The sequence below is a fragment of the Ambystoma mexicanum genome, chromosome 5p (assembly GCF_040938575.1).
Source record: "Ambystoma mexicanum isolate Mex_15411 chromosome 5p, UKY_AmexF1_1, whole genome shotgun sequence".
Lineage (NCBI taxonomy): Eukaryota > Metazoa > Chordata > Amphibia > Caudata > Ambystomatidae > Ambystoma > Ambystoma mexicanum.
Window position 1 is genome coordinate 268,533,555 of NC_090930.1, and position 27,151 is coordinate 268,560,705.

Sequence of the window (27,151 nt, forward strand, 5' to 3'; positions counted from 1 at the left end):
TCTGAGCGGTGACTTCGACGTTCATCACATTAGATTTCCGAGCAAGCTTTGGAGTAGAAGTATGGCTCAAGAAGCATTTGCGCGTGTTAACGACGACCACTCTTATGGCCGTCGTTTGCTTTTCTGGCAATAGGCCCTTTGGCATGCCAGTTTTTAGTGTTCAACACATAAAGGCAACAAAAAAGTTTCAGCGCGCCTCAAGTTCGAAAGAGAAAGTCTCTGCCGCAATGCCGAGGCAAAGAGGGACTTGATCGGTGTGCGCACGCTCAGCTGATTTTGTAGCCACGTAGGGATGGAAGCATGGTTTAAGAGTTGTTTGTGTAGGTTAAGCCCAGAGAAGGCTAACTTGCAAATTCGTAGTTTATCCAACGAAGAGCTCAGCAGGAGCAGGCAGGAGAGTTCCGGGCAAAGAGGGACTTGCTCGGTTCGCTGTTCATAATAAAGGGGCCCTTACATAGTTGAATAAAACACTCCAAATGATGATTCTAGGGCTTTATACTTGGTTTGGTGGGGCAGTTCTGCAAAACCTCGACACATGCCTCCGTAGTAAGCATCCTGCACAGTAACTGTTCAATAAGCCACATAACTACATTTGATGAAATATAGAATGTTTTCAAAATACAGAATGCCTCAAAAGTATTTAGCTGTTCTGTGATGCTTCAATTGTTTCATTGTCAGCCCATTTATTTTGTACAGGTTCCAGAGTATCTTCATCACGTTAACAAGCGATTGGAAGAAGAAGCTGACAGGGTTATCACCTATTTAGATCAAAGTACACAGTAAGTTTTTAATCAAAACATACATTTACAATATTAGGTTTAAAATATTCGAAGAATGCCTCAGAGAACATGTTTGGTCTTTTAACTACATTTAACTGGCGATTTGCAATTTGTACAGAGCATAATGTTGGCTGCACTTAAAACAGAAAGATTTTGCACTTGATGTACACACTTTCCATTTTCGATGTATTTTGAAACTGGCGGTTAACTGCTTATATGTAATGTTTTTAGTTTTCATTGTAACACAATACATACCATTTCTACATTAGGCATAAAATATGGTTTTGAGGCAGATTGCTCAATGACTAAATCAGCATTTTGCTTCCTTCCCACCGATCTATTACAATATTTCCTACACATCTATTTCAAAAAATACATCTTCCAGTATTTCTTCTCCTTCCCCCTGATATGCCATGATCCCCTTCCGCATGCAGCATACATATTGGTCATACTTTTATTAGGTCGTGATCCTACTTGTGCTATGCGGTTGTGTAAATTACTTTCCTTTTTCTGGCATAAATTCTGCATCAATTTGGCTGCCCGACTGTTAGTTACTCCCCTAGATACTTCTCCCCTTGCTCACCCATTCAGAGTCTGCTTTCCCTGTTTTACCAGACATGTAGAGCCACAGTCCCCACAGATATCTAATGGAGCTTGCCTTTTGTGGGTCTACTAGGGTCCTATATTATTCTCATCATTGCACAGTACAAGATCCTTCACCAATCCCACGTATGCAGGTTTATTCTTCCTCCCCCACTGTTAAGGGAGTTTTCCTAAGGTCCACTTGGAGGGAAGAATCTATGAAACTATTCCTTGGTATACAGGTCCCCATCTCCTATCACAAGTCTGTACTACCCAAAGGATTGGTAGAATGGCAGAGCAGCCGGGCCTATTTTATGGGGAGGATGTGAGCTTTATGTAAGCACAATGAACCTAGTCAATGCATTTGCCCAAAGAAACTCTTACACACTGGAAGTTATAATAAAATATACATTTATTTTATAAACACAAGGTAGGTAAATACACATAACCAATACACAAAGGACATATCTGTTAGGACAGTTTTTCTGAAGTACAACTAAGGTCTTGACAAAACCACACAACTGAAACCGTATAAAACTCCAGTATTTGGTAGCATAGACCAGCCAGCCAGGCTTATCTTAGGAGGGAGAGAGGGCTGTAGGAAAGCACAAAACTTGTAGCATACACATGGTTCAAAAGAAACACTTCCGCTCAGAAGTATTATAAGAAAAAAAGGTTTATTATAAATACAAATAGCCCAAGGTAAATATTCAGCATTTTTCACACACAATGCTGAAGGTACACATAACAAGGCTTAGACTTTGTTCAGAATAACTAACAGTATTTCTTTGCAAGTCAGACCTAATCATACACATTTTAGAATAGAACACATGTATTCCGAGGGAATAAAAGCACCAGTTAAATTTAGATTACTTACTGTAATTCAAGGGTAGTAGACCATGTCAGTTATGCCGTGACACTCAGTTAAAAAATCCCATAGTAAACCAACCCTGTTACCAGCATACTTTTCTGAATAGTGGAACAGAAATTCATGGAACAGTATAAACCTATAATTACATTCAGGATAACCCTCAGTTATGTAAGCTGAGCATGATCTAATGTTGTAATCAACTATTACAGTTGCTTTTCAGATCAGTGGAACACAGACTAAGCCAAATTAAGTAAAGCACTGTACACATATTTTGAAAGGCACACAGCTATTCAAGGTAGGTGAAACACAAAGCTGACTTATTCTAGACAGGCTATACAGCCGGCCAGGGGATCCAAGATCCAGTTGGTAAACATATATACTTATATTCTGGAAGAACTAGTTAAGTGAAGTCAATTCACAGTTGAGTAAAATAAACCGATGTATACTTTTAAGAATGGCAAAACACATTCAAAGTAAGAACTTTGGTAACTGCTTATATTTCAGGGAGACAGTTACCAACCAACTCTGTCAGAAGTAAGTAACTTTTCTTTATTTTTTTTGATGGGGGGGGTGGTCAAGGGGCCCTAGAGAGCCCGTCCAAGATGGCCATAGGTCTGTGAAGCTCTCCAGCACCAGTGTAAATCTGGCAGTTACCTGACCGGATCCGGTGACCATGTTGCTTGCAGAAGCTCCTGGCAGTGGTGTGCTTCGACTGTAGCGTTTTTGGCCGGAATCGGAGTTGGCATCCCGACTAAATTGGCGAGTTACTTGGCTGCTGTGGGCTACGTTATCGGCGTGGTGTTGGGAGAGGAGCAGCCCGTGGAGAGCGAGGCGCTGGAGCGCACAAGAAGCTGGATGCCGACGCAGTGACGCCTGGAAATGAAGGGCCGGACTGGAGCCTGAGCGATCTGCACCTATATTCATAGTTGGTATGCGGCGGGAGGGGACGATCCGACTACTAAACGGTGGCCCACCCGGTGGTGGCGTCCATAAGATCTCTCTGCGGGAGTGGGATACAAGGCCGCGGGGGTGTGCCTGGTCGAGGTTGCCACGGTATCCTGTGCCCTGGCAGCGGGGGGCAGTGGGATGCTCCAGTGTTGACGTCGTACCGGAGCGTCTGCATGAGAAGTAAGTCCCTGAGCTCCTGCTGCAGCTTCACGGCTGGTGGGGATGGAGGGTACCCGGACCGGAGACGCAGCAACACCAACATATCAGGCGGTGCTATAATAAGAGGAAGAACTGCTGAGTGGAATTCCCGGGTGGGGACACGGCCCCCCGGGGTTGGACTGAGGGGGAGCTGAGGCACCACGGTGCATTGGCAGTAGCCTGTGAACGCTCCGGTCATGACCTGAGTCTGGTCCCTGGAGTCCGCTGGGACCTGACAGATGCGGGCACTGGGGAAGAGGAGGCGACCGTGTGCCCAGGAGCAGCACTGATTTGTGCTGGGCCAACAGGAGGTAACGTTTAGGAGCCATGCTGTGACAACACACAACAATCACTGCAAGGTCCACTGACCTGGGAACTGGCTGGAAGGCAAACTACTGAGAGGGTGGAAGCAGAGGCCAGAGGGAGCTACTGCGGGGCCCTGGCCTTGATCAAACCCTGATGGACAAGCTCCCCCCCCACCCCCCCCCCCCGATCCAACAGGGCATATCCACCTTGGGGGTGGGGACGACCACGAGCGGCAGCGGTGCAGCATCTCCAAAAACGCACAGGTTCCTGGCTTATCACTGGAGGGCAGCCGAACACCGGTGGTGCCGGAGACAAGCTTAGGAGCATTGAACTGGTGAGGCGGAGGCCAGGGGCAGGAAGGAAGTAGCGAATTTCAGTAAAGACCACACTGCATGCGAGCTTTCAGCAGCGAGAGGGAGTGCAAATGCCCAGGGCCTGAAAGACGGTCATTGCATCCCAGCGGGGTCCCATCCTGGCGCGCTGCTTCGTGGTGGTCTCTCCGGCCTCTCCTGAAGTGTCCAGCCACTGATTGAAACGAGAGAACGCATCCACCCCCCCCCCCACTCCCCCCTGGAGGGGGGGTGGAACAGGACCAGCTAGGCTGCTGGTTCGTCCTCTGCTGTGGTCACTGGACCATCGACGTGGGAAAAGGGGGCCTGGCTGCAACCTTAGCTCCAGCGAGGTGATGGAGGACGACATAGGGGGAGAGCCTAGTGCCGGACATAAATCTCAAAGGCAAAAGGATTTGGGTTGGCCCTGATCGTACGACATGTCAAAATCTGGTAAGGGGGGGGGGGGGGGGCAAGCAGCAGTCGAAATTACACTTTGAGACCTCCGTGCAGGCCAAAAGTGGAGGAATGCTTGCCGATGCATCGGAAGCGGTTACCCCAGGAGGGGGACCCGGCGGCGGCATTTCCAGACATTAAAGCTATGTTCACGCAGCTGCAGACGGGTATCCAGTCCTTGGACGGGACGTTAGACACGCTGAGCTGCAAGGTGGACCTCATGCAGGTCCGATTGGACAAACCTGGAGAGCGGCTGCATGAAGCGGAGGGCCACATATCTGGAGTTGAGGATCTCACTGCTTTAGTCTCCGGGGAAATGGCTGGGGTACGAAAGGCCCTGAAAGAACTCAAGGAGAAGCAGGAAGACTTTGAATCAAGGTCGAGAAGGAATAACATTAGGATAGTGGGCCTGGCAGAGCCGGCGGCCCAGAGGAGCCTGGAAACCCTGGTTGAAGAAATCCTGTGGGAGGCGCTGGTTCCTGAAGGGTTCTCCCCGCTGTGTGGTGGAGAGGGCTCACAGAATTCAGAGCGGTAGCAGGCCGGTCCCAGGGGCATCTCCCCGGCCACTGATTGCCCGTTTATTGAACTGGAACACGGCGCTTCGGAAAGCGAGGGAGAAGGGGACGGTCACCTACATGGGAGATGCGATTAAACTCTTCCCAGACTTCTCGGACAAGGTCCAGGCGACTAGGAGGACATTGTTGGATGTGAAGAAGCAGCTGCGCGAAACAAACATAAAATACGCCATGTTATTTCCAGCTAGGCTGCGGGTTGAGCACGATGGCCGGTCATTCTTTTTCCAATCCCCGGAAAAGGCTACCTTCTTCCTTGACATGCTACCAGGGGTCTCCAGACAACGGGAGAATGTTTGATTCACTGCCAAACGTGCTTGGAACCAAAGCAACGTGACCTCATGACACACTCTGGTTCATATGTTAAGTCAGGAGACGGAGTAGTGAGTGGTGCGCTGGAGGGTCGGGGGGGTGTAGCCACCCCTCGAGCGAAAGCTAATTGTTAGTGTGTTGTGGATACATGGGGAGCCGGACAGTTGGGGTACCCGGCGTGGGTGGGTGTCCGTTTTCTATAAGTCGAGAGGTCCAAACACCGACAAGTTGGGGGTTTGTTGGTAGGGGAGGGGGGTGGGAACACAGTGGTGCGGAAGGTACGGATAAATGGTCAGGTGTGGTGGCCCGGGCATTCATATTGGCTTATCTACTAATGGCAACACTTAACTTCATGACCTGGAATGTCAGGGGCCTTAATAGCCCCCCTAAATGCTGAGTTTGTTTGTTTTATTCACTTTTTGTGTGCGCCAGACCCAGGGGTAGCAGGGCGCAGTGGCAAGAAAATGCGAAACTTACAAGGTTACATCATAGCAAAATGTACATTAGAAAATACAATAAGGTCACACAAATAATTACAAAATATACAGGTTCAAGTAGGTCAATCAGAATTACAGCTGTATAGAGTGAAGGTCTAGTGATTAATACCAGTAGGAGGTAGGTAACACCGGTCAACTGAGGTCAGTCGAGGTAAGGAGTTGAATTACTTTTTTTCCTGAAACAAAGGTAAGGCAGGTCCGCTCTAAGGTCTAAGGTAGTGAGTTCCAAGTTTTAACAGCCTTTACCGGGAAGCTATTTCCTCCAATAGTAGTGAGTCTAAAGTTCGGTATTGTCAAGCAATTAGAATTGACAACTCTGGTTGGTCTAAGAGATGTTCTCCTGTGGAATTTTTCAGTCAGGTAACTAGGGGCAGAGTTATTAAGGGCTTTGTGGGTCAGGGATAGCATCTTGAGTTTTATTTTGTTCTCCGTGGTCAGGCAGTTGTGATGGCGTCTGGCGGAAGAGATGTGGGATCTTTTATTAATGCCTAGTGCTGCTCTCAGGGCATTATTTTGTAATGTTTGTAGTCTGTGGGTTATTTTTTTATTAGCTCCAGAGTATAGAGCATTACAATAATCCATTCTGGAGAGAATTAAGGCTCAGACCAGGATTAGGCAACTCTTATTGGAAAGCAACGGTTTACCGGCTCTTATCAGTTTGCACGTGTAGGCCGTGGAGGAGGCAAGGTATTTTAGCTGTTTATCAAGTGATAGGGTAGAATCAAGATAGAATCCCAGGGTTTTTACATCCTTGGATACTTGGATGATGTTCCCATCTATATTGAATGAAGAGAATTCCTGTCCTAGTTTTTTGATATTGGCTTGGGTACCCAGGATAATCAACTCTTGTTTTATCGTTTAGACAAAGGCCGTGAGGCCGTCCATGCCTGGATGATAAGGTATACCTTGTTCACCATTTCCGTGTCTTTAGCATGATTCCCAAAAAGCGGGAGGAGGATCTGTGTATCATCTGCATAGTTAGTGTAGGTGATACCAAGATGGTCCAGATCATCAAACAGGGGCTTGGTGAAGATATTGTATAGAGTTGGGGATACACAAGAGCCCTGGGGAACACCACATAAGATAGGGGTGGGATCTGCCGCTGCGGAGGGGGAGAAGACTCATCGTTCTCTCGCTCAAGAATGACTTGATCCATCCAATGGCTTCTGAGGAGAAATGGGCGGTGGAATCCAGGTGACTGCAGAGGACTTTGTGATCCACCAGATCAAAGGCAGCTGAGAGGTCCAGGAATAGTAGGAGTACTGTTCTCCCTTTGTCTCTCAGCTCATCAATTTGAGATTTCAAGTCAATGAGGGCAGTTTCAGTTCCATGTAGGGGACGGAAGCCCGATTGTCTTTCTCCTAATAGGTTATGTAATTCTAGGTGCTTTTGAATTTGGTTGTATGCGGCTTTGTCCAGAATCTTAAGAAACCGTACCGTATTAATAGGGCGGTAATTAGTAGGGATGAGGGGATCTAATGTCTGTTTTTTAAGTAGGGGGAGTACCCAGGACTGTTTAAGGTTGGCAGGGATGGTGCCTGAGGCGACGGAGGCATTAATACATTTAGTGATAAAGGGAGATAGTTCTCTGGCAGTGTCTTTTATTAACTGTGCCGGGCAAATGTCACCTTTACAATTTGATGGTTTAAGCGACAGGATAACTTTTTCTACTTCCAAGGTGGTCATTTTGGAGAAGTGGAAGGTATTGCTGTGCGCCAGTGGGTTATTGGTGTGAAGCATTTTAGGCAAATCCTGAATTTTGAGTACTTCTTTTTTTTGCTGGATTTTATTTTGGAGTGTGATAATTTTATTTGCTAAGGCTTGCTGGATATCCGTGCACCAATGTTTGTCCTTGGTACAGGTGTCCTGAATGGCGATGGGAGACTCGAGTTCCTTTAGAATGGAAAAAAGCTTTCTCATGCTGGAGTTAGATTTAGCTATACGGTCATCATATGAGTTACATTTTGCCTGGCACACTTCTTTTTTGTAAAGTGAGGAGAGAGTGGATAGTTTAGCTTTATCGACTGATGGGCAGAGCCTCCGGTGGTTTCGCGCTCTTTTCAGAATGCGTAAATCTCTTAGCTGTGGAGTAAACCATTTGTTTAGATGAGCTTTCGGTTGGCTTGGCCTAAGTTTGAGAGGAGCCACTTTATCTAGGGTAGTGAGCATGATCGTATTAAATTCTTGCACTAGGATGCTAGGGTTTAGATTAGCCGATAGAGCGTTAAGGGTCGGTAATATAGCTGGGATCACTTTCTCTACAGAGATACATTTTTTATTTCTGGTTAAGCAAGGTGGCGCTAGTGGGAGGGCCGTAGGGTTAGGTCTGGCAGTAGCTAGGTTAAAGAACACCAGGGAATGGTCTGTCCAAGGTAAGGGCATTATAGATCAGATAGTGGCTGTGCAGTTGCAGTCAGCTAGCCAATCAAGTGTTCTTCCCTTCAGGTGCGTATGCTTGTCAACTCTTTGAGTTAGGCCAAGTGCGTGAATAGTGTTGGCTACCAATATAGCGTTGGTATCTGTGGTGTCATGGAAACCTAAATTAAAGTCCCCAAGAAGGATTGATTGAGAACGAGGTTTAAGGTTATTTGTGAGTAAGTTATGGAGATCCTCTTCAAAGGTGCCTAGAGGGCCAGGGGGTCTATATAAAAGGTGAATGATAAGTGTTTGATTATTATTTAGTTGAAGTTTGGCAGATAGGGTCTCACAAGATTGAATCAATTGGGTGGGTACTAATCTGAGTGAAAGGCTCGTTTTAGAGATTATAGCGATGCCGCCACCTCTAGCACCTTCTCGGTCGTGTCTAACTATCGTGTAGCCATCAGGGATAGCTAGCATGAGCGAGGGTCCTGCTGTATTGTGTAGCCGGGTCTCTGTGATAGCGAGAAAGTCAAGGTTGCCTTCTGTAATTATGTCGGCAATGTCCAGGGCATGGGCGACAAGCAATCTCACGTTAAGGAGTGCTCCAACAATAGTTGGGGTCTTAGTGACCTCTGTGGCTTGAGGGGGTAGAATAGTGGACATATTGGGTGTCTTTGACTTATTGTTCTGACTTAGGCAAATATAGGAATTAGGTTGTGAAGGTCGTCTAGTATGGCGAGGTTTACAGACCTGCTTGAGGTTTGTTTTAATGTTGGTATAGGGCAGAGATCTGCGGAGGGGTTCATGCAGTTTAGATAGTCTTGCACGGAGTCCAAGGTTTCTGCTAGGTGTATCACATGGGTGAGATATCGCGGTGGCTGTCTCAAGGGGCTCATAGCTAGGACATAAATATTGGTCAGGAGAGTTATCGTTCAAGTGTACTGCAGACGTCAAGGGTGGCAAGGAGTTAGGTACGTTAACATCTGGCATGATGAGTAAGTGTAGGATGGTCCTCAGTAGGGTTGTGTAAATGGCTGGTAGATACATAGTTGTATAGTGGTGACATGTCTGGAATACCACATTAGTAACCGGTACGTGTGCAGGCAATCAATGACTTGGAGGCAGTTACTCAAATATGGCCGACTAGGTAAGTACATGTGCAGGCAATCGGTGACTCAAAGGCAATTACTCAAATATGGCCGACTAGGTAAGTACATGTGCAGCATACGAGTAATGACTCAGGGCAGTAGTTCAGATAAGGGCGACTATGTAAGTACATGACATGATGTCACCTAGATTAGAAATCTGTAATGGGAGCAGGAAAGGCACTAATGCAGAGTGCATAGCATTGCATCGCAAATGAGCAGCCAGTGACTGTACTCACGTAATTTGCGGTCCGGTATAATGTTGATCATCCACGTCCAGAGCATAGAGCTGTTCCTCTAGTAAGGAGTGTTCAACGTAGCCTATATGATGAGATTCAGGGGCTGATCAGCGTGCATCCGGTGCGAACGGGGGCAAACGGGGCAAGCAGCCTTATTTTGGCCTTAGGTGGCCGCCGGCTTCCGCCTGCCGGTGGATGTTTAGGCTTAAATGCAGCCTAGACAACGTTGCTTAGGAATGTGGGACGCCCAGCCTCGCTTTCAGGCCACAACGCGCCCGACATTTTGTTTTTGGAAAAGTCGGCGAGAGCGGACCTTGGGGCTGTAGAGGCTGCAGGGGCTCCTTTGTTGAGGTAGGGTGCCCAGGGGGGGCAGATTGGGCAGATGCAGGTGGGATCTGCTTTTGATCCTATGAGGGGATCAACGCCGACATATGATCTGAAGGTTTTCGGTCGGGTCCTGGTCGAAGTCCTGGACGGTGGTGGGGGGGCTCCTGCCCGCTCCACGGCGATGGGGGTCGATGAAAGTCTTAGAATACCTTTGACGCCATTGGGTGGGAGTGGCCTTTCTCCAGGAGACTCACCTTACGGTGGAAACTGAGTCCAAATTTGGTAAAAGCTGGGGGTGCCATAGGTATTTTTCCTCTTTCTCCTCCTACTCCAGGGGGGTGTGCATCCTGGTACATAGTTCGGTGGGGTTCCGGCAGATCAAGGTTCTGAAGGATCTGGAGGGCAGAGCATTGATGGTGCAGGGGATTATTCAAGGAAAATTATACACACTAATATGTTACTATGGGCCCAACCAAGATACGATGGAGTCTCTGGAGTGGCTTGAGAGGCAATTGGGAGGTATTCCGGAGGGGGAAATCCTGTGGGCGGGGGGTATTTCAACTCTGTGTTAGATCAGGCTCGTGACCGGGTGGAAAGTGCATTGCGCTCGAATAGTAGAAGCTCGGATAGAATTCGCGGTATGCTGGTGGTATGGGGAATGGAGGATGTATGGAGGGTGAGAAACCCAGCTGTGAGCTAATTCATACACTATTCTGCTCCGCCTAATTCAGCTGCGCGACTGGATTATTTCCTAATCTCCCACACGATCCTGGGTCAGACTACGGGGGTGGATATATTAGCTTGCACTCTCTCAGATCATGCCCCCGTTCTATTGACCATCCGCCTGCAGGGGCGGGCGGAGGCGAGGCCTCAGTGGAGGTTTAGAAGTGATGAACTCACAGATGTAGTTTTCAGGGAGGAGTTATCGAAGGCTATAGACGCATACTTTGAGAATAATGAAGGGTCTGTTGCTTAGGTGGACACCCTGTGGGAGGGATTTAAGTGTGTGATAAGTGGGGAGTGTATAGCTAAAGAGCTGGGAATCATGAGACAAATAAGGAAAGAACTAGCAGACAAAGAGGAGATGCGTATCCTGCAGGAAGTGACCCCCATCCCAACCAACTTTCAACAAGGGGAAATAAGGAGACTGCAGGAATTTCAAGCCCTAGCCCTAGTCCAGAGGGAGGCGAAACTTCAGTGGGGTAAGACTGCTCCCCGCCATTATGGGATGGGGCAGGCTCCAGGGCGGTCCCTTGCCAGGGCCACTCGGATGAGCGGGCAGGATAATAGAATAACAGTAATCACTGATGAGAGGGGTGGATCAGTTTGAGGTCGAGCTAATACTTCATTCATTTTATAAATTCTACAGATGCCTGTACTCAACTCAATCACAGGCCACGCAGATAGACATGGATGCATATCTGGATCAGGTGGGATTGTATTGGTGCTCGGATGAACAACGGGAATGGTTGAATAGACCATTAACGCTTGAGGAGGTAGTAAGGGCCATTAAGTCATTACCGGGCGGGAGGGCTCCTGGCCCGGACGGCTTCACCGCTGAATTTTATAAATGTTATGTTAACAAACTGGCACCATATCTACTGCAAGTTTACCAACAGGCGGTAACCGAGAGGCGACTCCCGGACTCTGTTAGAGAAACAGTGGTGGTTGTTATTAAAACCCTAGAAACCAGCGGGGTATTGCTCCTCGTATTGCCCGATCTCGCTTATCAATCTTGATAAGATAATGGCCAAAATATTAGCAGCTAGACTAGCACCGCTGCTGCCAACTATGGTTAGAGCCGATCAGGTGGGATTTATCCCTGGGAGGTCGACATCATTTGGGCTGAGGAGAATGTTTGGCCTAATAGAGGCACTGCTGAGAGATGAAACAGTGGTTGAGGCTCTGTTGGATGCCACTAAGGCATTTGATTCCATCTAGTGGCCGTTCCTGTTCAGTCCTGCGTAGGATGGGCTTTCGCTGCTATATAAAGACCTGGTAGCTAGGGTGAATGGGCACACAACGGAGTTAATACCACTCGAGCGAAGGACACGCCAGGGATGTCCACTATCTCTTCCCTGTCCGCCCTGGCGATAGAGCCGTGGGCCGCACGAGTTAGAGAACTGCATATACACAGGGGGATTCAACTGTACACTCATCGGGTGGTGATCTCGTTGTACGCGGACTGTATGGTCCTGTTCATCTGCCACCCCGAGGGCAATCTGGACCCAGTCATGCTGGACGTCCAGCAGTTGGGGGAACTGTCGGGGCTCAGGGTGAATACTAGTAAGTCAGTTATGTTCCCGCTGACGGGCGCAGTAGTCCAGATTCATAAGTGGGGATTTCACTGGGATTTAACTAGCACTCGTTACCTGCGAATCACTATATCCAGGGAGGAAGGGGTGGTATACCGCTGTAATTATATGGAAGCACTTGAATAGGCCAAATCGGCTATGCTTGGGTGGAACTCTCTCCCACTTAATTTATATGGCAGGATCTCGGTGGTGAAGATGACCATTATGACCAGGAAGTTGATAGGACTCTTCTTGATTCTGGCGAAGCGGAGAGTGGTGATGGGGTGGGGCAGGAAGGGAAGTCCCACTGGCGCCCAATGGTCCAAGGGCATACTGTACTGCAATGATATGGAGACTAGGTGGGGGGCAATGCAAAAGTGTGGCTGGGGGGGACGGACGGGTGTGAGACGCATATACACTATACCGCCTCAAGCAGCCGAGTGGTGAGGCTGATTCTCCTGCACCGCAGGATGCCACACAATAGCCGTCATCCCAGGAGGACTCTCACCCAAAACCTGGATCCAGCCCACGGATTGGCATGTACAATGGCTTGGAGACCCCGGTAAGACAGACAGTGGGAGACACATAGATACTGAAACTGGGTTCTAGTGCCCGAGAGCGTTATTTATGAAATTCTGTGCTTGTTGCCTGGATGGAAAGCTAATCCACTTCAATGATCGCCATAAGACTCTTGTAGTTCGCCTGAAGATCGCCTGGCCATGATGCAACTTGTGCCTATACATATGCGCCTGGGGAGGGTTGGGGGAGGCGGGGTATGTTATGTGTTGCAATTGCTGTTATGCGAAATGCCAATAAAGAAATAAATAAAAAAAGTAAGCACATTTTTAACACTTGTTATATTTCAGTGCAAAAGGCCCAAACCTTAAGCCTTTCCCTATTCTTGAAGCATGAGTGGTCTCAGTGGCAGGAGGGGGTCACGAGTGCTCTAGTGGCGTCCGAATAGGCACAGATGTAGGAAAAGTCAGAGTTCCTGAGGAAGTCTCTTTAAAACAAGTAAACAGTTCACTTTAGAGTTAGAGGGATTACAGAATTGGGCCTGGGTGAACTGGATGAGAGGACTCCCAATCACATGAATCACCCCCCACGCTTCACAGGCATCACAAAATGCTTAAGGTAAGCAATACCCAAGCCAACACATTACCGCATTGGAGAAGAGGAGTTTGCAGCAGGATGTTTTCAGGGTCTGCAGCCAAAAACCCGATCCCTGACTTCCTTGTTGTGCTGACTGAAGAAAGGACACGGGAAGGGAAGGTTCAGCAGGGACCAACCGGAAAGCTCCAGGCAAGAGTTTCTTCGATGCTGGTCGCGGCTCTGGTTTTGACTACCTTTTCAGGAGCCAGGAGAAGACTGAATATCGCATGTCAGATTCTTGTCGCTAATCTGGTCCAGCGGTCTGGTAAGGGGACTTCAAGGACTCAAATCAAGTATCTGGAGGTCCAGTAGGATGCCCCAAAGTTTCAGCAAGATTCGGAGTTCGGAAGACTGTGCACCGTGCGATGGGGCAAGGACCCAGGGTATTGCTGTACTGCAGCCAAGCAAGGTCGCTGCACATCCTCAGATGGCTCAAAATGCAGGTCTTCTTGAGTCAAGTGGATCTCACTAGGCTCTGGTTCATCGTAGTAGTCTTCAGGACTCCCAGGTCACTTGGAAGAAAGGGTAACCGCAGACTCTGGTTACACAGCAAGCTCTCCGGTCGCTGTAAATCATCTCTGGTGACTTTTCTTCATCTTCCTCTTTGGATTTGGTTCCAGTGGTCAACTTACCTCTTCAGCTTCCAGGATCTACCTTTATACAGGAACCCAGCCAATCAAACGGGCGTGCAGCATTCAAACCTGAGGGGGTGGCAGTGCTTTTAGGACGTAATATGAACAAAAAATGGTACCAGGAGAACAAGAGAGACTGAAGAAGGTGGGCAGACAAATATGAGCTCAAATCAATATATTCATTTTATTAAGATTTATCTAAAAAACACAGACGCATATTAATTTAATTAATTCTAAAAAGCATTTTACTAATCATACATCCATACATACAATCTCTGATGCAATATTTAAATAATATATTGACATGCTAAGAAATCACAGAAGCTGATCATTTCATTAAACCACTTCTTTTCATTGTGTTGTAAATCATTCACAATGTTATTATTCACAGTTCATTCCTAATATAATATCGACTATTGGTGCCTAAGACTATTGGTGCCTAACAATATCAATCTTCTTTACAAAAAAGCTTCCCAGTTGGTTAATAGTTTCGACTCGACAAGTTATGTGTGTCTTCATCAGGATTGGATGAACAGTAGCAACGTTCTAAAAGTAAACAAACATACAATTAAGACATGGTTAAAAAACATACTGCTGTCAACCTTCTATCAGTAACTCTCTCTCACGAATTGGACCAAACATTGAACACTAGAACAAAAATTGTCTCTAAGTCCAAGTGGGAATTCCCTTGCCCATGATCCCATCAATACTGCTCAATGCAGCCAGCTTAAATGAAACCAACCAAATCAGTCCATTTTCATATACCCATATGCAGTCCCCCCAATTTCATTTAGGGCTCCAGGGTTCAAAAAGGAATACAAACTACTCCCATATTCATACTATATAGCACATATCCTTTTAAGTGCTAAGTATACCACCTACCGCCCCCACTGTGATCTGCTTCAGAATTCAAATACAGGTAAGAAAACATACCTGCGAAACCCATAGGGTTCGCCTGAAAACTTGTATCCCAGTAGCTTCTAGTATAAGTCCAGTAAGGCTGGGTTTTCACAAAATCTGTGACAAGAACACAGGAAACAATAAACCAAACTTATTAGTGCCAGACAATGGAGAATGCCTATACTAATCTCTTTTTAGGCGACCAAAGTTCTATACCTAAACTAATCCGTTCACAACACAGGTCAGAAACACCGGAGACTAGATCACTTCTTGCTCCAGCAGAACGGGAAGAAAAATCACTCTTCTCAAGTTTTCAAGAAACCGTCTAGAAAACAAATTGAATCCTCTTAAAACTAACGAAATGTGAATATGGAATGTATACTGATGCGGGCAAATCCGCCATCTCCTTAATGCAAAAGGCCTCTCACCTTCGTTATAGTAACGCTATCCAAATGGAGTAGCACTTGTCTCCCTTCTATCCCGCGGCACAGTTTGTACGCTCACGATCACGAAAAGACCAGAAAACACCTCATCGCTAACGGGCGTGTACGCTGATGCGTGAATCTGTAAATCAGTAAATGGATCCCGTCAGCAGCAGCCACAATAAACCGTACGGTAAACAAACGCCTACTTCAAACCCGCTTACCTTGTTTGCAGCAGTAGAAGCCCGCAGTCTAACGCCGTGTGCTTCTGAAAACAGAAGGACAGAGCAACATCCGTCATGGTCCCTCTTTTATTTCTAAATTTGTGTCATAAACACAAAAGAAGGACTAAAAGTGACGTGTCCTACATGACATAGACACAAAAAAAGGACTAAAAAATGGCAGTGTCTTACATGACATAGACACAAAAGATTGGGAAAACGACATAGTGTCCTTCATGGAAAATAACGTAAAGCAGACCCCTAGATGAATTGGGGTCCCAAGTTGAACTGTACCGATGTTTCAAAGCAATGTAGTCTTTCATGGGGGATTAAAACTCACCCCATAACTGCCCTACAGCACTTGTAGTATGAAGATAGTAAATGATAATCAAAGAATGATAATGAAAAAAAAAGGGGAAATCAATTCCATTCTTCTAGTTGATTCAGGCCCCTCTCTAGACTATTGGTCTGGTATATCCACCATTGTTCTTTTTGCGCTAGGCGTGCAGCCGTATTGGCCGCATCAGTGCCCAACACTTTCTCAATTGCCCACCATTTTAAATCTTCTGGCCTATGTCTCTGTTCCAAAAAATGCATCGTTAACGGAGCATTCTGCTGGCCCGTTCTAATCTTTGATTTGTGCTCACTTATGCGTAATTTGACAGCTCTGGATGTCTTCCCAATGTAAGCCTTTTTACAAGGACATATGATAGCATATATTATGTTGGTACTGAGGCAGGTAGTATGGTGCCTCAGATCCCAGATTCTTTCATGAATCTCAATCGAGGCAATGGCCGAAGTACTGGCACAGCTAGAACAATTGCCACAGGGATAATGTCCCTTAATGGGCAGCATACCCCAAGCGGTAGTGATGGTAGGTTGGCTATCTTGCGCCGCATTTCTGTCAATGCATAAATGGGTTTGGCCAATTTCAGCATATTGAGCTGAAGTAGATGCCAATGATTGGATATTATCTTCTTGATTTGATTATGTTGGGTGCTGAGAGTGAGAGCACATACTAGTTGGTCTCCCCCCAGCTTCCTTTCTTTGATGTCCCTTTTTAAAAGTACATCTCTATGCTGGTACTTCGCACGTTTTTTCGATTGTGTAAGTAATCTTTTAGGGTATCCTCTCTCTATCAGCCTTTCCTCGATAACAGAAGCTTGCTTATTAAAATCTTCTATTTTAGTGCAATTTCTCCTAGCCCTCAGAAACTGACCGTAAGGGATATTTGATTTCAAAGACTGGGCATGAAAACTTTCGTAGTGCAGTATAGTGTTCCTATCAGAGTCCTTTCTGTAAAGGTCCACTGCAAGTACATTTGTATCCACTTTAATAAGGAGGTCTAAAAATGCGATCTCCTTATTACTCGTTTGCATAGTAAACTTCAAATTGGGATTTAAGTTGTTAATCCAAAGGAAGAACGCATTATAGTCCCCCTTGGTACTGTCCCAGATGATAAGTATGTCATCGATGTACCTCTTATACAATTTGAGAGCTGATCTAAACGGATTCGCATCTATCAAAATGTTGGATTCCTCTAAATCCCACATGTAAAGGGTGGCATAATTGGGTGCAAACGATGCCCCCATAGCCGTCCCCTTAATCTGCATATAATATGCATTCTTAAATCTAAAGAAGTTTCTAGTAAGGGCAATTTCCAATAGTTCAACCAGGAACTCACTAGGGACAGAGATAATATCGGTCCTAGTTTGTAAAAACCTATTCATAATCCCCAATGAGTCCCCCTGGGGGATGTTAGAGTATAGTGACTCCACGTCTAAAGTGATAAGCATGTCGTGGTCGCTATCAAAAGGAAAAGCCTCCACAATTCTAATGACATCAGTAGAGTCAGATAGATAAGTGGGAGTATTTTTCGCCAAAGGTTTCAAAAAGTGGTCCAAATATTGTCCCACGGGTTCAAGGATGGACCCACTGAGGGAAACAATCAGTCTCCCAGGTGGTGCAACCATGCTCTTATGAATTTTGGGTAGCATATAGATCAAAGGAGTCCTGGTGTTCTTAGGGACAAGGAAATTAAATTCGTTCTGAGTGATAATTTCCCTTTCTAAAGCATCCTTGGCCAAACTTTCTATTTCTTTCAATATACTCTGCGAGGGGTCTCCCTGCAGTTTGACATAGACCTCTCGATTGTTCAATTGTCTCATGACCTCACAGTCATATTTGACAGCATCCCACACTACAACTCCACCTCCTTTGTCAGCTTTCTTGATAACAATCGATCTATCCGATTGTAAATTCTTTAAACCTACCCAATCATCTTTGGTGAAATTAAAGCATTTGGTATCTCGTCTCTTTTCTTTATTATCATAGAGAGCATTAAAGTCTCGAAGTACTGCCTTTTCAAATATGGCAGTTTCTTTAGAAACCATACTAAGGGAAGGAGTAAAGGTAGAAGGAGGTTTAAAAGGAGTGTTGGCCATCCTTTCAATCGATTCAAGAGGGGAATCATCAAAAATCTTTGAGCCTAATTTTGCGAAAGAAACTCCTCAACTCTGTTTCCACATCCATTTTACTAGGGTCCTTCATCGGAATGAAGGAAAACCCTTTTTCTAATATGGATATTTCTTTGGTAGTCAAAATTTTATCAGACAAATTATACACAGCTAAAGGGGAATTTACCTTCTGTATGCTCGCCTTCTTGTTTCGAACATATTTCCTAAAGGTGGTGGGTCTGTTTGGGGTGGAGGAAAAGGAAAAGGGAGTTCTTGCGATGGATACGGTTGCACGGGCCCTGGGGGGACAAACCCTTGTGGATAGAAATAGGGGGGATATTGAAAAAACATATTTTGTCTCCCTCTTCTGCCTCCTCTTTGGAACCCTCTGTTTCTTTGCCTTTGTTGATTTCCTCTCCTCGCTCTTTGGTAACCATCACCTTCATCTGAAGAAGTGTCCGAAAAAGTAACCTTTTTTCGAATCAGTGTTCCTAAGGTGTTATCTGGATCTTGCCAATTAGATGGACCTTGGTAATCCGCATGTAAATACGGATATGCCTTCTCCTTAGAGAAATTTTTCACATCCTTGATCAATTTCTCCATCTTCTTAGAGGTGGTAATTTTAATGAAATCAATCACTTGATTCTCAATTAATTCCATTTTTTCTTTAATGTTTATAATAGTAGAGTCTGCCTTAAATGCCATTTCGGCTTTCTGGATCTCTTCCCCAACTGCCATGCTCTTTTTCAAGGCTGTGTTTATAGTAAGCAACATCCAGTCCCTACTACACTTGGTTCCTATCCCAGAAAACGCATTTTTATATTCAATATCGTCCACAAATAGACAAGGCTCGTTGCGAACGAGTAATCCTGTTGGAATAATATTCTTCTTTAAGTACTCTGTTAGAAGGTGACTGTGCATTTCTGTTCTAATTTTCTTTTTCTTCAATCGTAATATACTATCACTAGTTATATTCAAATAGTCTCCAGTCACATTGTCCAACTGCAGTTTGTCAAAAAATGAAGGGATCTTAATGGCCTCCGCTAATTGTTCTTCACTAAAGGACACTGAATCTGAAGCAGACATAGTGTGGACGGGGTGCCACAAACACAGTCCAACAATGGGTGGACTAAACCTCTATAAGGTCACAAAAGGAAAGGGCCAGAGGACCCTATTCCCCACACAGCAAAGTGCTGCACCTAAACAACAAACCCAAAGTGGGAACCTCAACTTTCACTGATACCTAGAGGTAACACCAAGTAATATGAACAAAAAATGGTACCAGGAGAACAAGAGAGACTGAAGAAGGTGGGCAGACAAATATGAGCTCAAATCAATATATTCATTTTATTAAGATTTATCTAAAAAACACATAGATGCATATTAATTTAATTAATTCTAAAAAGCATTTTACTAATCATACATCCACACATACAATCTCTAATGCAATATTTAAATAATATATTGACATGCTAAGAAATCACAGAAGCTGATCATTTCATTAAACCACTTCTTTTCATTGTGTTGTAAATCATTCACAATGTTATTATTCACAGTTCATTCCTAATATAATATCGACTATTGGTGCCTAACAATATCAAACTTCTTTACAAAAAAGCTTCCCAGTTGGTTAATAGTTTCGACTCGACAAGTTGTGTGTCTTCATCAGGATTGGATGAACAGTAGCAACGTTCTAAAAGTAAACAAACATACAATTAAGACATGGTTAAAAAACATACTGCTGTCAACCTTCTATCAGTAACTCTCTCTCACGAATTGGACCAAACATTGAACACTAGAACAAAAATTGTCTCTAAGTCCAAGTGGGAATTCCCTTGCCCATGATCCCATCAATACTGCTCAATGCAGCCAGCTTAAATGAAACCAACCAAATCAGTCAATTTTCATATACCCATATGCAGTCCCCCCAATTTCATTTAGGGCTCCAGGGTTCAAAAAGGAATACAAACTACTCCCATATTCATACTATATAGCACATATCCTTTTAAGTGCTAAGTATACCACCTACCGCCCCCACTGTGATCTGCTTCAGAATTCAAATACAGGTAAGAAAACATACCTGCAAAACCCATAGGGTTCGCCTGAAAACTTGTATCCCAGTAGCTTCTAGTATAAGTCCAGTAAGGCTGGGTTTTCACAAAATCTGTGACAAGAACACAGGAAACAATAAACCAAACTTATTAGTGCCAGACAATGGAGAATGCCTATACTAATCTCTTTTTAGGCGACCAAAGTTCTATACCTAAACTAATACGTTCACAACACAGGTCAGAAACACCGGAGACTAGATCACTTCTTGCTCCAGCAGAACGGGAAGAAAAATCACTCTTCTCAAGTTTTCAAGAAACCGTCTAGAAAACAAATTGAATCCTCTTAAAACTAACGAAATGTGAATATGGAATGTATACTGATGCGGGCAAATGCTTTTAGGACGGCCAGCCTCCCAGTTTCAACCGGATCCCAGCAGTCGGGCTGGAAGACAAAGGGCTGCAGAGTGTTGGACTCCTCCCTTGCTGTGCTGCCATCCCAGACACTCTGTGGCCTCCTGCAGAAACCAAGACCCGCACAAAGGAATTTCCCGCCCTGCACAGTAGGGGTATGACCAAGGAAGGACAAGAAACCAAAAAATGGCGAATAAAGAAGACACATTGTTTTAAAATGCGCACCCATGGGTGCCTTTACCGCAGCTGTGGAAACAGCCTGTGAGTAAGGTGCACCAAATTAGTAAAAAGGTTCACTTCCACCAGCCATTTAGGTTAAGCTTGTCTCTAACAGAAATGTTACAGTGGCAGTGAGAAAGGAGATGCACTGTAACTCCCCAGCACTCCTCATAAGGTGGGTTGTGCTGGTCTTCAGAATAAAATCTAGAAGATAAAAATATCCTTTCTACCCTTGGGAACAGTCGTTCCCACAAGTTAAGCCAGAATATATAGAAGGGGAAGCCCAAAGGGCAACCCAGCAACACTGCACAGAAAATGTGTGGTGCAACAATAAAATGTAGATGACAAAAAGTTGTCAAAAAGACAATATGCAGAGTCTCAAAAATGACACCCATAAAAAGAGTCAGAAGGGTGAATGTGGAAAAAAGGATCACACTCACTGAGGTATAGGGAAAAATAAACAACCAATCCAGCAAAAGGTTCTTGCAGTCTCACAAGTGAGCAAGGTTTCGAAAATGAAAATCTTATCTAATAATAGCAACAATACTTTTCAGAGGTGACTGCATCAATAGTAGTTGCTTGCTCTTAGATTTGTTATAGAAAATGACAGTAATGACAGTTCCACTGTTTAAATAGTCGTGGTGTGCACCCACATTTTTTTACAGTTTCATTCATTTACGAAGTCACTCAGTTTGTATGGAAGGAAAAATAGGTTATTTAGTACCAGTAGCACTGATCGACATCTCAGCAACACTTTCAAGGCTTGGTAGGGAGAATTCTCAGAAATGTGCTAATTCCCTCTAACTTAGAGACACCCAGCAACTTTGTTGGATTTTGAGGACTTGAATTTTTAACATGGCGAGAGTGAGACCCTTTTTCCGTTCATGTATTTTGGTATGATTTGAACACTGTTGCTTTTGGTTGTGGAGTCTGACCAACTCCATAGGCATCATCTTTTACATTGTATCACACTGCACCTTCAGTGCAGTGGCACAGGGAAATCTTTCAGATTTCCTAAAGGTTTAAATACCTTCTCTTGGATAAACTGTATCCAAGAGCAGTAAAGTGAAATTGGCTTTACTTACATTTGTAACTTTCTAGACCCAGCACACACCATTTTACAATAGGTTGCTGGAGGGGTTACTTAGTATCCCCTTTGTCTAGTTTCTCATGTAACATTGTTGCTACCCTTTCCTTGATGAATTGGCTGGTGGCAGTGGTTTACTTTTAACTACTGTGGTGTGCATTTACTGCAGGCTTTGTTCGCAGCTGCAGTAAAGCACCCAATGGTGCAATTTTTGTCAAAATGGCCCGGTCGTCTTTTTTCGCCGTTTCTGGTTGGAAAAGTCCTTCTTGAGATTTACTCTGCGTGCCAAACCAGGTTTGGTCCCTTTGTTCGTTTTGCCTTTGGCGGGATTCACGAGTGAAGCCCAACCTCTGGCTCAAGGATGTCTGGCAGGGGCAGGAAGTGAGTGAGGTGCCTGAAACTCCCTGTGCTTAATCCCCTTAGTTACAGGAATCCACCCAAAGGTGATTTGCTGGCTGGCTGTCTGGCAAGGACAGCCACCCTGCTGGGTGACTGACCACTCCGCTGGAATGAATGGGGAAAAACCTGCATAAAAGGCAAGGCTTTTTGGCTTGGAAGGCAGTCTCGACCACTGGACGAAGGAATCCGAAGAAGAACTTGGAAGAGACACCTGCTGCAACTCCTGGACTGTTGGTTTTCCTGGTGAAGCCCTGCTGCTGTGCTGAAGCTCTGAATTCACCTCGACTAGAGAAGCCCTGAAAGCATGACTTCTCCCCTTGAGTTGGTGGGACCAATCAACTCCAAAGTAAGCCACCTGGACATCCTTTCGAAGCTGGTTGAATTTCCACTGCAGTTGCTGCTGAAACCGAAGAGCCACGGAGAGGAACACCAGATTGTGTGCGTTGCTTTTAAGTTGGCTAAGAGCTCCAGGAAGATACTTCGGATTCCCAGTAAGCAGGACTGACCAGAGCCTGAGCAACCTCAGCGTGCTGGACCCCAGGTGCATGGAAAGCCCAGCTCGACAGGTAAGAGTCCGCAGTGTTGTATTTGCTGAGATGCGAGGAGCTGAAACCGTGAAGTGCCACTGAATAGAAGTTGTTCCTTTTCTGTCGCTGACCGTCCTGTTGCAGTGCAGATGTCCTTCAGACATCCTCCCTCTTGTCCCCACGACTGAGTCACAGAAACACACTATCTGCAGAGCTGCACAGGAACAGAAGCCCGCTGCAACCGTTTTTCTTCTAACCAAAGGTTCTGTAAAGTCTTAGAACTTTCCTCTTGTTGTGTGAGACCGCACTTATTCTCAATTGAGACTTGTCTTGGTTGCTTTTGTAGAGTCGCTAACAGCTTCTTTACCTCACAAGCCTAATCAGCTTGTGGTCCTGCTTTTATTTCTTCTTTTCTACCAAGACTTCTAAAACATTGTGCAAGACTTTTACCTACCTGCAAGAATTGCTTCAGCTCACCTAGACTTTTGTCCAATTGACGTTGGCCTGGCCTGGCTACCTGAATGACTCTTCTTCCCTCTGACTTTGTGTTTTGTCTTGCTTCCAGGAAGGGGTTAACTTACTTTGTATTGGGGATTACCAAAAGTACCTACCTGCTTCAGATATTTGTGAGATCTCTTGTTTTGTTGTAATAACCTTTTTCATGGACATGCTTCTAAGTATTGCTCTAAATGCTACAGTGATATATTAATATCCACTGTTTCCTAGCTGGTTCCATGTCATTTCATCGCGCATGTTTTTTGTGGGGTCTTTTACCACGATTTCTTTTTTGCGAAAAAAACCCATAGACATTTTTGTTGGGGGTGGGTGTCCCAACCCCCCGCCCCATTTTCTAAAAAAAATTTGATGGGTTTAAAAAAAAAAAGATTTGTGGTAAAAACCTGCGAAAAAACATCCCGCGACGCAAGGACGTCATACTGTCCTAGTTAATTGTCACCTGAAGCAGTAGGAAGTGCATGTGCCATCCCAAATGGATACTTTCTGATTTTGAGAAACTAAGTTTGTCTTTTGGAGTGTATTTGTGTTACTATTATATTTCCCTTCTGAAGAAGGCTTACTCAAGCTGACTGTTAAATTAATAATTGTTTAATCAAGAAACCCTGAGTAAGAGTTTATTTGAATATTTGTCACTGTGAATCTGTGTAACTCCCCTACTGCTCACATTGACCTCTCTTGAGATAAGTCTGGCTGCTCAACATGCTACCAACCTGTGTAGTACAGACTTCTGCCAAAGGTTGGATTTCTATTGCCAGGAGGTCAGGGTTGTTTTAGTGCACCCAAAGGGTACTTCATACAATCTTGCCTAACAATGTGTCTAATGCTTTAGCAGTTAAATCCCTAACTAATCAAGAATTCATCAGTCAGAGTAAAATGGTAGCAAAAGCCTTGGGCAGCAGCAGAAAAGATAAACTTCAGTTACTTGAAATAACATGCTTTTGTAATCTACAAACATATTAAAGACACTGCAAAAGGACTTGCGACAAAGCACATAAGCTGTTCAGCCTGGGCAAGAGATATGGGTGGACACCCAAACACCTTGTATCGCACTCCAATCACACTGGAGCGACTATTTCGGCTTGAGGTAAGTTATACCTTGAGCCCCATAGTATCTTAGGGTGGTTGAAGAAAATGCAGCTGGATTCTTTCCTGTGCAGCAGCGATGGGCCCAGTCTCTGGATTCCTCGGTCTGGGGGCGAAAGGAAGGACTATGAATGGGATGTCAAAGCAGCAGTCGCAAGAAAGGACCCTTAGCGAGGATTTTTTTGGTCTCCCATGTCAGTCTGTGGTTTTGGCGCCTTTTTATCAGATCGAAAAGCGAATGGTGACCGCCTGGTCTATCTGCCTCAATTCTGCGGTCCTGCACTCTGGTGAGGGGACTTGGATGAGTGGGATCATGCCTCTGGAGGTACAACTGGAGCGCACCAAAGTTCAGGGGGGTTTGTTCACTCAAACGTTGCACTGCAAATGTGTGCAGCCCTGGAAGGTCACAGCACCTGGGGGGTGTGGGAATGGCTCCATCTAAGTTCATTTTAGGGCTGTTCGGTACCACCAGCCAAAGGGAAGGAGTCCTCTTCAGAGCTCCTCTGTCGATAAGAAAGCAGTGGTTGCTTCAGTGTTACTGGAAGGGTCGGCTTGAGTCCCTGATCGTCTTCAGCTTTGGATCAGCCCCAGGAACCTCACCTTGTATTTAGTTTTCCATTCACTCCTCTGCAAACTCTGCCTGCAGTTTACAGAAAGGGGTGGATGGCTGTCCAATTGGGACAGCCAGCCCCCCAGTGGGAACTGGATCCATTCAGGCACATCAGCAGACAAATGATAGGGGAGTGTCAAACTCCACCCCTACTTCCTGTGCTCACAGACACTGGAGACTTCACAGGCACACTGGAGACTAGGCGGGCCACACAGAGTTTCCACCAAAGGGAAATTGCACATTCCGACCTCCCCTTCCGCGAATGGTAGAAGGGCTAACAAAGGACAAACGCACAAGAAATGGCAGAAAAAGCTAGGTGACCCTGTTGTTCAAAACCGGGGCTGGGGATACAGCCTGCGGTAAAAAATAGTACAAAGGTTGTTAGAACACATCCACTGTCACAGGCCATAACTGTAGGGTTGTCTCTGTGACCAGAAGGTCACAGGGGCAGAGAGAAGGGGGGTACAAGATATCCCCTTAGCACTCCACATAAGGTGGTGTTGGTGTCTGCAGAAGAACCAGACAAGTACTTTATGTAGTACTTCCTAGAGGGGGAAAAAGCTGGTGTCCGTGTATTCCACTCCTCTTGACAATTTACAAAGATAACACCATTTTTATCCAAACCAGTTTCAATAGAACCGGATAACCCCAAGTCTTAACTCTGATCCCATGTACACCAGAGGTCTACGTGTCCCAGACTCAGTCGTTGTTGGTCACTGTAGCTGACATTGGTGTGTTAGCTCTTGCTGTAGAGTACCTTCCAGATGGGGAGAGTAGATTAATATATATACTTTTGGGTGAAAAGCTGCAACCTCAGCGACATTTATTGTCAGTATTGCTAATGCCCTTATACAACTTGGCACAGTGGGACGATATGGAGCGTTTGAAAAGTATATGCCCAGAGTTCCATGGAGCCTTCTACAAAATCATTCAGGAGCGATAAGACTCCAAATGCGATCATCAAGAACCTCCCTGGTTCAGCAGAAACGGCAGGGTGTCAAGACTTTGAGGCGACTGTTCTAAGACGACATGGTTAGGGGTTCAGGATTCAAAACCAAGATGCAGGCAATCATGTTAGACAATCCAATAGAGGAAGCATCTCTGTTTGGCATGTTAGTGGACACAACTGTAGAGAGGGCGATGAAAGATCCTGACTCCCTTTAAAACTCTGGGACAGAAGTTGGGCAGATATTTCAGCCAAGGTGTACACTGGGTAACCTCAGTTACTTTCACCCCAGTACATGTTCTTAACTGGCAACCCAGTCCCAGCAGACTCTGGGCCATAGCTGGTATTTGTGCACACAACAGCAAGACACATTTAGCCCCCTCCAGACAACAGCGTAGAGGGAAGACCTGGGGCATAGGAGAAACATGCAGAGGGGTCTTCACCATCTCCTAAATAATGACACTGCAATTCATGTCCCCTCCCATGCCACTCCCGTAGGGGGTGCATAACGTCAGTCACCCACACATGGGAGGCGAGAATATCGGACCAATGGGTGCTAGCCGGTGTCTCAAAGCGATACTGTATAGAGTTTCTAGAAACACCATGCAACCTTCCTACATGCAACAGAAGATGGCAGAAACACAATCGGGAGCTCTTTGAGGAATTTGAGGCCCTCCTACAGAAAAGTGCCATTGAGGTAAGTGTTAGGGGAGTTTTCCTAAAGTCTTCTTGAGGTAACACTTAAGTATTTATTTTTTGATTGGTTTATTTCAAACCTTACAAAAGGAGACACTTTAAAAATCTTCATCAAATCCATTTCTAATCCCCATCTCTCAAGAAGAAGAGAAGAGACATGAAAAGCGCACATGCAAAGCAACACCAGCTACGAGTCCAAACCCCAAATTTGGCTACTGAATGTAAGGCCCCAACCAAGCCAATTCACACACCATCAGGACTCAAAATCTGGATGTAACTCATGGGATTTATTTCTTCCTGATCCATCACCCAACGGGCCCCCCTCATTCATCCTTAGTTGGTTCCAACAATAGTTCAAGAAACTTCATTGCAGCCAATATCATAGAAGTATTTTCGCCCATAATAAACCTATCCCACCACTTTTGAGATGTCATAGTTTTACAGCCCTTAGTTGACTTACTCATATAAAGTCTTATTTCACCCTCCAGCATTTGGCACTCTGTCAGTAGATGTTTAGATGACTGTCACTTGATCCTTAAAATATCTGCAAAATGAGTCGGGGGGGGGGGGGGGGGGGAAATCTGGCGCCTATGACTAAGCACCTCCA

At 45.4% G+C, this 27,151-nt stretch overlaps 1 protein-coding gene across 1 annotated transcript in view; it reads left to right on the forward strand.

Annotated features, from left to right (window-relative positions):
• Positions 1–27,151, forward strand: part of CUL4B (cullin 4B) — a 1,392,627-nt gene that overhangs the window by 203,414 nt on the left and 1,162,062 nt on the right. Inside the window, exon 9 of the mRNA XM_069612678.1 lies at positions 697–779. Within this exon, the coding sequence (XP_069468779.1) occupies positions 697–779 (83 nt within the window). The remainder of the gene's footprint in view (positions 1–696; positions 780–27,151) is intronic.